The sequence below is a fragment of the Nelumbo lutea genome, chromosome 8, assembly GCF_056320005.1.
Source record: "Nelumbo lutea isolate HS-2025 chromosome 8, American lotus-T2T, whole genome shotgun sequence".
In the NCBI taxonomy this organism is placed as follows: domain Eukaryota; kingdom Viridiplantae; phylum Streptophyta; class Magnoliopsida; order Proteales; family Nelumbonaceae; genus Nelumbo; species Nelumbo lutea.
In genome coordinates, this window is record NC_142691.1 from 10,737,446 (window position 1) to 10,753,439 (window position 15,994).

Below are 15,994 nucleotides of genomic sequence, written 5' to 3' on the forward strand. Positions count from 1 at the left end.
GCTGCATTGGCTGCTAGTCTTGCAGATTCTCACCAGGTGCTTTTTGGCCTATCCATCAAGAAGTTGAAAATGTTTTTCCGGCGGAGGCATTTATGCTGGTACAAGCAACCAGTATTGAACTGCGATTACAATAATTTCCGGCGGAGGCATTCCTTTGTAGTTTGTAAGGTTCACAGACTCTTACAAACCCAAATGACCATGGGCCAGTGGTGGCAAACCAAGAAACGACCAGATAAGGGTTAAGGACAAGAAAATGCGATTACATTAGATGTCCCATCCCCATAGAAAAATCAAGAATCCTCATCAACCATCAATAAAATAAAAGCAAAAACCCAGAAAAAATGATAAGATAGAGAAGTTTCTTCTGTGTTTTGTCCCCCAAAAGAGAGAAGCTTTGCCTATGCTGCAACCCTCATTTGGATCATGGCTTACAATAACTTCTTTTTTGTCCTTTGCTTTTCGTGCATCGCGAGGGAAGGCAAACCATAGAGGCCAGATATCAGTTTGGAAGGAGTATAAACTGGGGCGGACCAGAAATTTTTTATTAGGGTCCAAAACTTATGAATAGGCCATAGAGGACAAACCATTGGGTAGGAAGTGAGGAGGGGCGGGGATGGGGGTGGGGTGGGGGGGAGCTCACAGTTGTATCAGAAATTTTTTATTTGCACTGTACATATTTGTATTTGTACTCTTTCCAAACTGAGCATTGGAAGAAAACACCCCATACTTGTGACATAAAGCATCACAATTAGCTTTTCTTTATCGACTAACAATTTCTCACAGTATTGCAATACGAGGAAGAAGACGCCCCGTACTCTTTCCAAACTGCTGCCTTGGGTCGATCAAGGCTTCGCAAGGAAAACAGATATTCAGTAGCAAGGTTAGTCTACTTGCATATTTATCCAAACTAAGCCCAAAATATAATGCAACCAACAAAGAGAAATACCCGTTTTTTATTATGGATCTTGACGAAAAAACGTATTCTACAAAAAAAAGGTCCATCTTTTCTCTTCTTTTCTTCCAAGGGGCTCTGGGTTTCTTTGAATGAGGCAAATTGCATCAAGACTTCAAGCAATGCAAGAAAACAAAACCAGCAGCTGACTCAATTGAGCCCATGGTGAGGAGAAAAAGGAATCGTTACAACATACCAAACTTGGATAATGCAGATTGGAACAAAGCTGAGAAAGCCTGAGATGTATTTCGATCATCAGCTTTGATTTTTATCTGTGCCTTTGATGATGATGTATTAATAATACATTCTACAAGAAAGAAACCTGCTGATTCCTCTGCTTTCTGTGCAAAAAAGAAGAACTTGAAGTTTGAAGTTTGACCACCTGAGGCAATGCAATGGATAGAATGACCTTGCATGTGCCGGATGAGGACTGGAGGAGTCGTCAATGCTGCAGCTCCTTGAGGGCTTATGGAGCATTCCTGCATGAATGGTAAATTGTTTTGACAAGATATCAATGTATGGAATGACTTGAACAAATTATTTTTTGGATGAATGGTTCCCTCAAAGACGAATTAGTACAGAAGTACGAGTAGAACAAATTAACAGAACCAAGACCAAGATAAAGGAAATACATCTCTGAAGTGAGGGATAGCATGGCTAAATAAAAAACAAATGCTTCTATAAGAAAGAAAAAGAACAAAACAGCCCTGTTAGCGTGCACTAGGCATTGCGGTTTCCACTTTTTATAAGGATAGACAAGAAATTGGTAGACTTCAGGTTTTATCCATAAACAATCGATAAAAATATTATAGAAGTGTTGACTAGATACTTGAGGATCACAAAGAACTGTGGACTGATGATTAATTTGGTTGATCACAGAGTTATTCTAAACTTTTATTTTTCTGTGTTAACCAAAGCACTAATGGACAATAGATGACCTGACTATTCATGGATGGAAAAAAGAAAGCAGCATATGGACAATTGGTTATTAATGTTAAGACCAATAAAAAACAAACAAAAAAAGAACAAATCATTTTATAACAGAACCAAAACAATGATGACAAAAAGTTAAAGATGAAAAATCCATCAACCCTGGCCAGCTAATCATTGGAACATCCCAAAGATTGGAATCTTAAGTTCTTACAAAAACAAAAACCAATGCAACCAAACATGGAGCTTGGAAAGACATCCATCATGCATGCTTTAAAAAAAATGGCTAAAATTTATCTATATTTAACAACATAGTTATAATTAAGAATATTGAAGTGAAGCAAACCTGTGTCAGAGATAATGATAATTGGCCCCATTTTCGCTGGAAGGTGGTTGGATCTAATGCAGATTTTGGATTAAGCTTTATAGGTGGTGGCAGTGGCACAGGTGCAGGTGCAGGTGGTAGACCTAAACCAAGTAGGTCGTCAATGGCTAAGCTACACTGTGAAGCAGGAGTTGGTAAAGCTGGGTTGGGATATGTTGGTTCTGGTTGTGTCTGTGAAGCAGGAAGAGAAATGGAGCCATCATATACAGGAGCACTGTATGCAGAGCCATTATTACTAGGAGCTCTGTTTTCTTCCTTCTCAGAGGTGCTAAGCAGCAGATCATTGTCATTTGCATCCACTCTCTGGGCTGGAATTACATTTTCTGCAGATTCTCCAACAGACAAACTTCCAAGTTCTTCCGAAAACTCAAATGGTCCCCGGTGCTCCTTATCAGTAAACATGTAAGAAGGCTGCAAGATCTTAAACCAGTCAGACAGTAATTTTTCTTGCAACCCTTTGCATTCAAAAATACATAAGGAAAACCAGGATATAATCTAGTAGAAGAAAGAATATACAATGAAACATCTGGCAATATTCAATTTAGAAACTCAGGTTTATATTTTGTTATCCGGCTCAAACACCGAGAATGCCAAAATCCACTAATTGAGTATTTTTGGAAGTTGGAATGATTGTAAGATATGAAGTCTGTTACCTAAAATCCTTTATACATTTAAATATGGACGAAGATAACTTATCTATCAAAAAAATATGGATGAAGATAGCTATAACACAGAACGAAGAACTAGTATAAAGAAAAAAAATACATTTAAACCTGTAACTGGTTAGAAGTTTATAGTTGGGTAATAATTTGGGCAAACCCATTATGTGACAAATGGAGCATACCCACCATTTATGGCCAAATTACACTCTGATGAAATGGGAACTCTTTAAGAAATATCAATTATTATTAACAAGGGCATCTTTTATCAGGAACCGCCCTAATAAGAAACATTAGATTTTGTCATCTTGATCATACACTGAGGACATATGCCTAAAGCCATTAGTGATTTCTGCACCAGTGAAAAATCCTCCAGCTTATAGAAAGACTTTACATTACAATATACCGGCTCTTCTCACGGGAATACTAGAAGGCCTGATACTGAGAAACAGTACACCTTGCAGATGGCAACATTCTATTTTGTGAAGGAAAACCAATGGAGATGGAGAATTTGAAGCATTTAGTGACACACTTCGAGAGGGTCTCTAATAGGAGTGGCAATGGGGTGGGTTCAAGGCGGGGATCATATTCCCCGTCCCTGTCCCTGATCCCCATCGGGGGTAAAATTTGTCCTCCATCCCTGATCCCCAACGGGGATGGGTTCCCCATGGGGACCCAAATCCCGGAAATTTTTTTAGATAACATTTTTTTTGATAAATAAATAAATATTTTAAATTATAAATAATGTTTTAAATATGTTTTGATATATATATATATATATATATATATATATATAATAATATATATTTAATATATATATACAACCGGGGTCAGGTGGGGTGGGGACCTCAATCCCCATCCCCGACCCGATGGGGTTAGGGAGGGCCGGGGATGGGGAAAATTGCCATTCCTAGTCTCTAATTTGAAAGCCAATTGGAAAAAGAGTTGTGTGGCGGGAATAAATAGGCAAGAAGAAGAGGTGCTACCTATGGCAACATTCAAGGCTATGGGGTAAGTGACTGGCCTATGGTATATTTGGGTTTGCCTATAGGGGGCAATCCTAAGTTAGAGAGTTTCTGGCACCAAGTTTTGGAAAGAATCACAAAGAAATTAGCAGGTTGGAAGAGAAATTACATTTCACTAGGGGGTAGACATAGAATCACTCGAATCAACTCTACTTTGTCCAACCTACTGGTATATTTCTTGTCACTTTTAAGATTCCTATTAAGGTAGCAAGTCAAATTGAAAAACTGATGAGAGATTCTTTGGGAACCGTGTGATTCAAAAAACGATCATCTAGTGAAGTGGGAGATTGTCACTAGGAAGCAGGAGGATGGGGGTTTAGGCATTGGTAATATTAGGTTAAGAAACCTGGCCTTGTTAGGAAAGTGGTTATGGAGATTTCCCATAGAGCAAGATAGCTTGTGGCATTAGGTGTTTGTGAGCATTCATGGTATGGCAACAAACGGATGGGATGCTGGTGTCAACCCCAAGGCCTCTCATTTATCCCCCTGAATAGCAATAGTTGGAACCATCTTTTCAACCTTTAATAAGGTAAGATGATTGCTCATGTAACAAAATTTTGTTTTGGGAAGACACTCAGGTTGGGAACGCTCCTTTTAAGGATAGGTTCCCGGTTATGTATTCTCTTTCTTTAAACAAATTAAAGGTATTTCCTCTATTTGTGTGAATGAGGGTTCTTGTGACTTGGGTCTGAGGAGAGGGTTGAGGGACTCAGTATTGGCCTTTGCAGATGATCTGTTCTCTTTGTTGGGTGCTGCTTTTCTAGACCAGCCTTGCCCAGATAATAGAATATGGTCAGAGTCCTCCTTAGGGTTATTTTGTTGCTCTTCATTTTTCAATGCTTTATTTAGTTTTGTTGTTGTTCCTACCCCTTTCCCTACAAAATAAGTGTGAGATACTCCTGTCCCACCAAAGGTTAGGGCCTTTTGCTAGGAAGTGGTTCTCCAAAAGGTTAACACTTTGGACGTACTTCAAGGAAAAAGGAAAGATTGGTGCCTTTCACCACATGTTTGTTGCCTTTGCTTGATGAGTGGTGAGACAGTAGCTCATCTATTTATTTCATGTCCTTTTACTTCTTCTATTTGGGTTGGTTCACCTCTCTCTTTGGTTGCTGGCGGACTCCTCCTTCATGTGTGCAGAATCATTTTGACTCAAGCTTCTTCCAATTACCAAAGAAAAGAGGCATGGTGATGTGGAAAACAACAAGAGCAGTTGTTATATGGTCAATGTGGGAGGAGAGAAATAATAGGATCTTCCAAGGGCAGGAAAGATCCAAAGAGGCACTTATAGAGGGCATCACCACCAGGATCATACATTGGCTGAAAGCTTTGGAGCTTTTAAAGATTTTTCCCTTACCGACTTCACTAGAGAATGGAATGTCATAGCTGGTTCCTCATCTTTCTTTCCTTCAGTTTAGGAAAGTTAGATCCCACCACCTTGATTTGGAGGGAAACTGAATTTCGACGGAAGCTCTCTAGGCAACTCAGGCCCCTTGGGTGTGTAGGGGGTGCTTTCAGAGGGGGGTAGAGTGCTGGCCCGATATTCAGGCCCTATAGGTGTGAGACTCCTTAAGGGAAGAAGTTTTTGCTTTACTCCAAGGTCTCAGATTGGCAAAGCAATGGGGAATGCAACAGTTACAAGTGGAGGGAGACTCCGAACTGGTAATAGGCTGGTTGCAATCTAGAAGCTTGGTCACCCGGCTTTTCAGACAACAGCTAAGAGAAATCTTGAGCTTAGCAAGGGAGATTGGGGTGAGGTTTAATTGGGCAAGAAGATCGCAAATGGTACGACTGATGCTTTAGCTAAGCAAGGAGTCAATAGGCAGGAGTTGTTTTGGGCCTGTTTATGAGAATTTTTATCAAAGGGGGGTCCCCCATCCCGCCCTTGGATGGTAGCAGTTGTAATCTTTATCCATTATTTTTAATGAAAGTTACCGTTTCCCATAAAAAAACAAAAACATTGTTCCAAGAAAACAATTCCATGCACGAAATTCTGACATAATAACCAAACAAATCTTTCACATGTAACATGCAACAAATATTTCCACAATCTTTACTTCTCAAAAAAAGTGTGTGCAATTTTTTCAGAGAGAGAGCACCTTTTGATATAAAACGGATAGGCTGTTAAATTCATCAAATATACGATCTTTGATTTCACTGCTCTGAGTATCAGCAAAGACTGAAACTGCTTGCTTGGGAGGATTCACCACACGCTCTGCGACGGATACATTGTATTGTAAAAGCTTATAGTAGAATAAGGCTCTATCATGAACATCCTGCAGTCAAATGACCATTTAGTAGAATACTGCTGTAAAAAAATTCTAAAACTTCTTAAAATAATTGGGCACATTTTCAACTTCTTGAGGGATAGGCCAAAAAGCACCTGGTGAGAATCTGCAAGACCGGCAGCCAATGCAGCTCCCAAGGATTTCTGAGTTTCAGGTGGTCTTCTTAGGAAACATTTCAATACTGCAGTGAGAAGATGCAAACGAACCTGTAACAAGAACATAATTATTCAGACAATAAATTAAGTAAACAATGCAATAAATTTGAGATTGGTGCTGGTAAAATGAAGGTGTGGAAAGCTAAAAAATAAAAAATCAAAAAATCAAAAGTAGTTTTTTTTTTTAATCTTGGAGGTAGATATCAATGAAATTGAATATCAAGAATATAAACTCATGGCTTGTTTATGAATTGTAATATGTCTAGAGAAAAGATTTATAAAACAGTTCTGGTGATAAAAATACATGCAAAAGAGTGATTAGCACCAACTCCGGTAAAGAAGCCTTGCTAGCAAAGGCCACCTCCAAATAGCTCCTAGTTTGAAAAAGATGCATCTTCATCTTATTTAACAAGAAACTCAATCTACTGAATGCATATATAAATCAGCATAAAACAGATTTGTTCATTCTCTCCTGAAGAACCTTCTAGTGAAATTGATATAGTACAATCTGGGCTGATCTAGAAAATGTACAAATCAGGTTATATGTAGCTGGATTTTATGGTTGAAGCACCAATTTGTGATTATATTTGATGCAAGACAACCTACAACTACATTGTGCTTGCATGTGTTAGACAGTTTTGTGTGCCCTTAGCTTCAATCTGATTTGATGTACTTTTGTTATTTAGTGGAAATAAATAAAGTGCATGTTTGATTCATGTTGTTTGGTTTAATTCTGTGTAAAACCCTAAAACTGGACATTTATAGAGACTCGTGTTAGTTTTAAATGTTCACAGCCGTTGGATAAGTCTGGGGAGATTTATCCTGCCAAGGCTGATACTGGTGTGCCACCAAGTGTTGGGATGGCCTGTCTCAGCCATCAGGGTAAGACCCGAGGCACATGCAGTATGGGATTACTTGAATCCTTGAACCGGACCAGATTTCCAGTATTGCCCTGGACCTTGGAGATAGATGGGCAAAACTGGAAAGTTACACCTGACCCCTAGACTCGATTATGACATTTCACTAGGTGTTGGATCAAGCTGCCTTTGATATGCCATTCAGTGAGATCCTTAGCGGGGATCAAAACCTGGGTATGTTGGGGCATTTTGAGAATTCATCTGAGTGGGTGATCATAGTGACAAAATCAGCCACTTTGTCGGACAAAGGGTAATAATCGGGAATGCACTCTCACTGATGGAAACCAAACTGCCGGCAGTTGATTTCAATCGTTGGAATTTTGTTTTGCAAAATTAATATATTTATATATATATGTACGGTTTCGAATTGTTTGCAAATGGTTTTAATTCCCGGGATCCATGTGAGAGGAGAGTGCGGCACTGTTCCTTGCAGCCGAGGGAGAGGTCCTCTCTTGTCGGGCAGTGCTTGATCATTAAGGGCTGAGAGGTTAAGTGTAAGACCATTGAGGATAATACCTGATGGGCTAATCTTGCACCTGCCCACAGTCCCTGGTTTTTATAAGATGGCTTGGCCCAGGGACCACTTAATGTAAGTGTTGGGCCCATAGGGTCCATATGATGGACTCAAGGGGTTCATTGAGTTTTTCAGTGAATTCGGCTGGGCCTTGTTTTAGAGGCTGGGCCGAACCCATGTGGCTGGTGTGTAGATCAATGCTTGGGTCCCACGCCATACAAAGAAGCCCAACTGGGCAGCAGATTGGAAAGTAACTAGACACTGAACACTTAATGGGCCAAAAGCCCATTTCGAGGTGGGCTGATATGATCACCCATCCTTGGGGCGAATTTGAGATTAAAGTTAGTAAAAGGATTGGGCCTTTAGCCTTATCCACTCTAAGAGACCAAATTCAAATTAGATTTGAATCTGGTAACCTCCTGATAAGATCAGGAGTAAGCTAACTCTATCTGCAGAAAGGATTTAGATTATCCCCTATCCAAATACTGATTTGGATTGGGATAACTCCTAAAAAGGAGATTTCTTAATCAAGAAGAAAGGAGGAGATTTCGAACCACCTTGAAGAGGTATAGGATATCTCCTGCGAATTGAGATAAGCTCTCATTCATACTCTCCAGAAAAACAGATATAGCAGTTCAGCCTTTTTCGTTTTGGAGATCTCCTCCTGCCGCTGCCATCTGCCATTGCAAGATTAGATCTTTGCAGAAAAGAAAGTCAAGAAATCTGTTCTTGACATCAGTCTTGCAAGAAAGACTGAAAAAGATTCAGTGTTTAGTACTTCCAGAGGATTCTTGTGAAGGATCTAGTGTGTAGGACGCACCCTGCTAGTTCTGTTCCATTCACAGCTGTGTCATCTTCAGCAGGAACGGATCTTGGAGCATTCTTTGGGCGTGAACACCAACTTTGGGAGATACTGCTTCTCCGGATCAGGTATATTCCTCCCATTTATCTTTTGGTACAGATCTGGTTTGATTATGGTTCAAGTAGGATCCTTGAATATTGTATTCTGAATTTAGGGAATATGATTCCCAGTTGGGAGAAGGTAGGAAATTTTTGAAATTTGCCCACCCATTCTGCAACCTTTATGGCGTCCATTAGATGGATCCTACCATTCTTTCAGAATGACCATGAAAAGAAACACCAAAGATTCTCAACGGAGTTGCTAGCTTTGAACTATGACACAAGAAGTTTTGGATAGGCCTTGAATACTCCCAGATAATCAAATTAAAGTAGAAGAAAACTAGGCCTTAATGGTATATCATGATCAAGATTGAGTAAAGAATCACACATGAAAAAAAAATCTTCAATTCAACAGAAGGCTATCTAATTTTTCTCCTCCAGTAATGACTCGAAGAAATGAGCAAAAATACACCACCCAATAAATATAAACATAAGGTGGACTCAAAAAGGAGAAAACTAAGAAATATCCAACCAACTAAGAACAAGCCAAAGTATACAAGGAATATACACAGGATTTATGGACCAAGCATCTTTAAACAACTAAAAGTAGATAATCCCACCATGCTGGTAAATTTCCACATTTTGATGCTGGAGGGGGTTCAAAAGATCTTTTAAGCCAGGCTTTTGGAACCAGAAAATATGGGACAAAGCCTTTACAAGAAACAGATAGAAGAGGTGAGGAGATCTCAACTAATTCCTTTAAAGATAAGGAGCTGATCATGGATGTTACTCAAGCTGTGCAGAGTGAGCTAGACTTGGGAAGAGGTAGTTAACATGAAAGTTGAGGTAAGCAAGTTATTGGGGATTTCTATTGAAGGTGAGGAATTAGTAGAAGATCAAGACTGTAATCAGTCTTGAATCCTAATAGATTTTAGGTTTACAAAAGCAGAAGAAAAGTGAGAGAAAGGAGAAGGAAGAGAAGAGAAACTGGAGAACACAAGGGGTTGAAAGGAGGGACAGGTTCTAACACATCTGCCGCCACCACTCTCTTAGTATTTATAGGTTATGTTTAGTACATAGAGGAAAGGACAGATCTGCCCTTAGTACTTACATCATAAATAAAGTAAATAAAAAACTGAAATAAATAACAACTGAATTAAGAAACTGACCCAAACTGACACTACTATAACTGAAACAAATAACTACACATGCTGTCCTACGAACACAGTGGGGACCACTGCTGTGGGGCCCACATCAGTGTTCTCTACACTCCCCCTCAAGTTGGGAGTAGATATCTATCATTCCCAACTTGGATAGGTCTGTCTCTAACTTCTTCCTTGGTACAGCCTTGGTGAGGATATCCACGAGCTGCATATTAGATGTGATATACGGAAGACACACTTCTTGTGATGTGACCCTCTTTCGCACAAATGTCGATCAACTTCGATATGTTTAGTTCTATCATGCTGCACTGGGTTGTGGGCTATATTAATAGTTGCCTGATTATCACAATATAGCATTAAGGGCTTTTCATAGTCAATACCCAACTCTTCAAGTAGTGATCTCAGCCATAAGATTTCAGCCACTCCATTAGCTATTGACATGTATTCCACTTCAGCACTAGAGCGGGAAACAACACTCTGCTTCTTACTCCTCCAAGATACAAGGTTACCTCCCATAAGGGCACAATATCCAGAGGTAGACCTTCTGTCATCAACACTCCCAGCCCAATCGGCATCTGTATAGACCTCCACCCTCATGTGATTATTGTTCTTGAGCAGTATACCTCTACCCAGACATCTCTTCAAGTATGTTAATATTCTCTCTGCCGCAAGAAGATGAGAAGTTTAGGGGAATGCATGTGTTGGCTAACAACATTAACTGCATAACTGATATCTGGCCGAGTGAGGCAGAGATATAGGAGCTTTCCAATCAACCGTTGGAACATAACTTTGTCTTCAAGAGGCTCCCCACCTTCTGCACTAATCTTGTGATTTTGTTCAATGGGTGTATCAACAGGCTTAACACCCAACTTTCCAGTTTCTGCCAACAGATCTAGAATATATTTTTTCTGAGAGATAAAAATCCCCTGCTTAGATCTAGCAACCTCAATACCCAAAAAGTACCATAGTGCACCAAGATCTTTCACCTCAAACTCTTGATGAAGGAGCTATTTGAGGGACTCAATCTCATGGCTATCATTTCCTGTCACCACAATATCATCAGCATATACTGCAAGTAGTGTCAGAGAGGACTCCACCCTCTTGATGAATAGCGTATGATCTGACTGGGCCTGTATATAACCAAACTTTTCAAGGGCTAATCTGAACCTATCAAACCAGGCTCTAGGTGACTGCTTCAACCCATACAATGCCTTGTCCAGTCGGCAAACCTTCTTACCTGTCTCTGTATCATAGAATCCAGGAGGCAACAGCATGTAGACCTCTTCCTGTAAGTCTCCATTCAGAAAGGCATTTTTAACATCCATCTGGAACAAGGGCCAAGAATGATTTGCTGCAAGGGATAACAGAACTCGAATGGTGGTCATCTTGGCTACTGGGGCAAAGGTCTCCAAGTAGTCTATAGCATAAGTCTGGGTGAACACCTTTGCGACCAGTCGGGCTTTGTACCTTTCAATAGAGCCATCAACATTATGCTTCACAGTGAACACCCATCTACATCCCACTGGTTTCTTTTCTTTTGGTGGGTCAACCAGTGCCCAAGTATTATTCTTCAACAGGGCATCCATTTTGACTTGCACTGCATCTTTCCATTCTAGAACTGATAAGGCTTCTTGCACTGTTCTTGGAATAGGAACATCGACAATGGAAGTGAGATAGGACCGGTAAGAGGGAGATAGGCGATCATAGGATAAGAACTGTGAGATGTTGTGAGCTGTAGAAGTGGTGCAATGTCGTTTCCCTTTGCGGATGGCAATAGGGAGATCAAGGTCATCCACAGGAGGGGAAGTGGCAACAGTGGAAAGTGTCTCAGTAGGCTCTGGATCTGGAGCCGCAAAAAGAACTGGAGCTGGTCGGGACTGCCGATGACTAGGATCAACCTGCCTGCATCACCTGTGATAGACTCTCAACTCCTGATCCCTCAGACCACCCTCACTACTACAACCTTCATCACCCAGTGGAATAGGTAAAGGAACAACCCCACTCCCACTGCGCTCCCCCTGAGGAAAGAAACTCAAAACAGCCCCACTCTCACTACTCTCCCCCTGAGGAGAAACCCTAGAATAATAGGGTGTCTCCTCAAAGAAGGTGACATCCATGGAGACAAACCTTTTCCCTGAAACCGGATCATAGCAGCAATAACCCTTTTGAGTTTGTGCATAACCGAGGAAAATGCATTTGGGGGCCTTAGGTTCAAACTCGGAATGCCAAGGCCCGAGAAGCTGAACGAAACAAGTACAACCAAAGGTTTTAAGGGGAACAATGAACAACTCCTCATCTGGGTATAGAAGGGAAAAAGGGGTTCTCATATCAAGAACCTAGGAAGGAACCCGATTAATGAGATATACTGCCGTGAGGATAGCATCACCCCAGAAGCGAATAGGTACATTGGAGGTAAACATAATGCTTCTAGCCACCTCCAAGACATGCCTATTCTTCCTTTCGACAACGCCATTCTGCTGTGGTGTATAAGGGCAAGTGCTCTGGTGAATAACTCCATGGCTAAGAAGGTAGGAGGTCAATGGCTTACCAAGGCATTCCTTTGCATTATTAGATCTAAGAACTTTGATTTTGGCCCCAAACTGAGTGAGAATCATCTTATGGAAGTTTTGGGTCAGAGCAGGAACCTCATCCCGAGAACGCATAAGATAGACCCAAGAAAAGCGGGTATGGTCATCAACAAACAGTAGAAAATATCTGTACCCACCTATAGAAGAGATATGATATGGCCCCCAAACATCAGTATGCACAATATCAAAAGAGGAATTACTCCTTTTATTACTCAAAGAATAAGAGGTTCTACAATGCTTGGCAAACTCACAACTCTCACACCTCAACTTTGATAACTCAACAAACTCAAATAAAGCAGGAAACAGACTCTTCAAAGACCTAAAAGACAAACGAACTAATCGATTATGCCAAAGCATAACTGGACTCACAAACTGAGAAACAAAAGACTTCTTATCCACTAACTCCTCCCGACGAGAACTCTCTCCAAGCAGATAGATCTCATTCGTCTCACGGCCAGTCCCAATCACCTTCCTAGTCTCAAAGTCCTAAAAAACACATCGGTTAGGGAAAAAGGTTACTGAACAGTTCATGTGTTTGGTAATACTACTGACTGAAAGCAGGTTAGTATCAAGCTTAGGAACATGCAAGACAGAAGATAAAGAGATAGTATCCGATAGCTTGATGTCACCCTTGCCTGAAATTGGAACAAGAGAACCATCAGCAATGGATACTCTATCTCGGCCAGAGGACAAGTGATAAGAAGTGAACAATGATAGCAAGCTAGTCATATGGTCGGATGCACCTGAATCTATTACCCAGTAGTGGTCAGTATTACCTGGAGCTGAAGCATGGTAAGCTGAGGCTCGAGTACTTGAATGTGCAAATGCAGATGTGGCAGGAGCTAATGGTGACTGAGATGGCTGAGCTGAACTCCCAACTTCCTTTTCCAACTGTATGAGGGCAGCCCAAACAGCGGCTAAAGTCTCTAGGGATGTGCCTAATGAGGATGTTGAATCAGTGTTCACGGCCACATGAGCATTACCCTTCTTATTTCTTAATTTTGCTAGGACCAAGTGAGGATATAGCTTCCAATAAGTATCTTTTGTGTGCTTGGGTTTCTTGCAATGTTCACATACCAGGTCCCGTTTATCTTCCTTCTTCCAGTCCCTTTCTGGATCACCCCCTGACTTAGGTTTAATAGCTGTCAGGGCTGGGAAAGGGGGTTGAGGCTGCACCATGACTTTCTTCCTGGTCTCTTCACTATGCACCAGGGAGTATGCTTGAGAAAGGGTCACACTATCTCCTGTCAATATCTGTTGTCGCACAATGTCATATTCTGAATTCAAACCAGCCAGAAACTCAAATACCCTATTTGTCTCGACTTGCTTTCTGTGAGTCTGTGCATCTTTGGGACTCTCCCACTCAAGGGTCTCTAGATGGTCAATCTCATGCCACAAGGATTTCAAGGTAGAGAAGTAGACAAAAACAGGCTTCTCTCCTTTGTTTAAGGTTGTTCACCTCACACTTCAATTCATAGGCTCTGACAACATTAAGGGGTTGGGAATAGGTTTCTTTCACAACATCCCGTATCTCTTTGGTTGTCTTTGCCCACAAGTAATTTCAACTGATATGTGGCTGCATAGAATTACACAGCCATGCCATAACCAAATAGTTCTCTTGAACCCACTTGGTGCATGTTGGGTCCTCCTTGGAAGGTTCTTTCACATCTCCCAAGAGGTAACCCAGTTTTCCCCTTCCTCCAATAGCCATCATGGCTGATTGAGCCCATTCCAAGTAATTTGACCCATCAAATCTCATAGTTGTAATCTGAAACTCAGTTTCAGATACACTACCATAGTTGTTGTTCCCAAAACTACTTTCTCCCTGACCTTTAAACTTCATCTTTGATCAAGAATCAGTGGCTACAAACTGTTAGAGCCACTACACCAGAAAACAGAGTGAAATCAATGCAGGTCTGAAATCTGATCTGAAACCAACACAAATCTGATCTGAAATCAACCGGCTATCATAGTATATGCAAGAAACCAACACAAATCTGATCTGAAACCAATTGGCAAGCACAGTATCAAGCAGTCTGTCAAGTTTTTATCCTCTAGAAGAGCAATTTGAGATGCTATTTTTTGAAACCACTGATGTGGGGCCCACTGCTGCGAGAGCAGAATTAGGGTTTCAACTGTAGGTCTGAAATAAGTGCTCAGTTGCACTCTCCAAGCAGTCTGTACAAGTGGGACCTGTCGTAGGGTCAATATGAAACCCTAAAACTGATCACCTCTGAGAGAAGGGGGGTTCGGCCCAACAGTCAAACCCTAGAAACAAACTTAAAACAGTTCGACCTCTCCTTCTAGATAGGTCCAACCTATCTCGACTAATTGCAGTCTCTGAAACTAAATAAAAAAGCTTACTTATGGATTTCGGTTTACTGCCTTCCAGGGTTACCTAAACCCTAACCTTCGCTGCTTCTTCCTGATTACCAACTCTCTGCAAGCTGCGGCAAGTCCTCAACTGCTGCGAACCTCTCCTGTTAATCTCCAAGAATCTCCGCCGAATACTTCTTCATAAGCTTCCAGCCCTAGCTAGTCCTCATGTGGTCGGCTAGACTAAACACACATGAGAAGCCCTAGATAGGCTCTGATACCAAGTAGAAGATCAAGACTATAATCAGTCTTGAATCCTAATAGATTTTAGGTTTACAAAAGCAGAAGAAAAGTGAGAGAAAGGAGAAGGAAGAGAAGAGAAACAGGAGAACACAAGGAGTTGAAATGAGGGACAGGTTCTAACACATCTGCCGCCGCCACTCTCTCAGTATTTATAGGTTATGTTTAGTACATAGAGGAAAGGACAGATCTGCCCTTAGTACTTACATCATAAATAAAGTAAATAAAAAACTGAAATAAATAACAACTGAATTAACAAACTGACCCAAACTGACACTACTATAACTGAAACAAATAACTACACATGCTGTCCTACGAACACAGTGGGGACCACTGCTGTAGGGCCCACATCAGTGTTCTCTACAGAATTTTCTAGGAAGGTTTCTAGAGAACTTGAAGAAAATGGAGGCCAACTCTAGAAGAAGAAAGAAGCATCTATAGGAGGGGCTGTTTGTTCTTCTTGTTTCAATGTCGTTATCAAGTATTTGCTTCTTTTCTTGGAGACTTGAGGGTTTTTTCGTTGTATGGGTGTACGCTGGGGGTGTTTGAATTTTCTTTCTGGGGGAGATTTCTTATCACTCCTGTTGTAATTCTTCCCGTCTTATTCTTAATGAATTTACTTTTTTATTTATCTTCAAAAAAAAATTCCACATTTTGGCAAGGAGACTCTTAAATTATGTTCAAACCACATGATCACTGTTGAACGGAAAATTGAAGAAGCTTTTCAGAGATGAAAATTAGAGAGTTTAGGCATGTTTTTAAATAGAAAATTGAAGATGCAAGTAATAGGCCTAAGACTATTCAATTTTGGGTTCATTGAGATGCAACTAATTAGGCCATGATTTTAGTACAGGTTGTTTGGCAATCAGTTTTATTGAAGCTGACCACCAAATCAGGGCACCAGA

At 40.8% G+C, this 15,994-nt stretch overlaps 1 protein-coding gene across 1 annotated transcript in view; it reads right to left on the minus strand.

Annotated features, from left to right (window-relative positions):
• Positions 1-921: 921 nt before the first annotated feature.
• LOC148842677 (beta-adaptin-like protein A) overlaps positions 922-15,994 on the minus strand; it is a 48,537-nt gene continuing 33,464 nt past the window's right edge. Inside the window, exons 8-11 of the mRNA XM_088957724.1 lie at positions 6,332-6,442; positions 6,048-6,224; positions 2,229-2,678; positions 922-1,431 (exon numbers count right to left, since the gene is read on the minus strand). Coding sequence (XP_088813850.1) covers positions 1,138-1,431; positions 2,229-2,678; positions 6,048-6,224; positions 6,332-6,442 — 1,032 coding nt within the window. The 3' untranslated portion in view covers positions 922-1,137. The remainder of the gene's footprint in view (positions 1,432-2,228; positions 2,679-6,047; positions 6,225-6,331; positions 6,443-15,994) is intronic.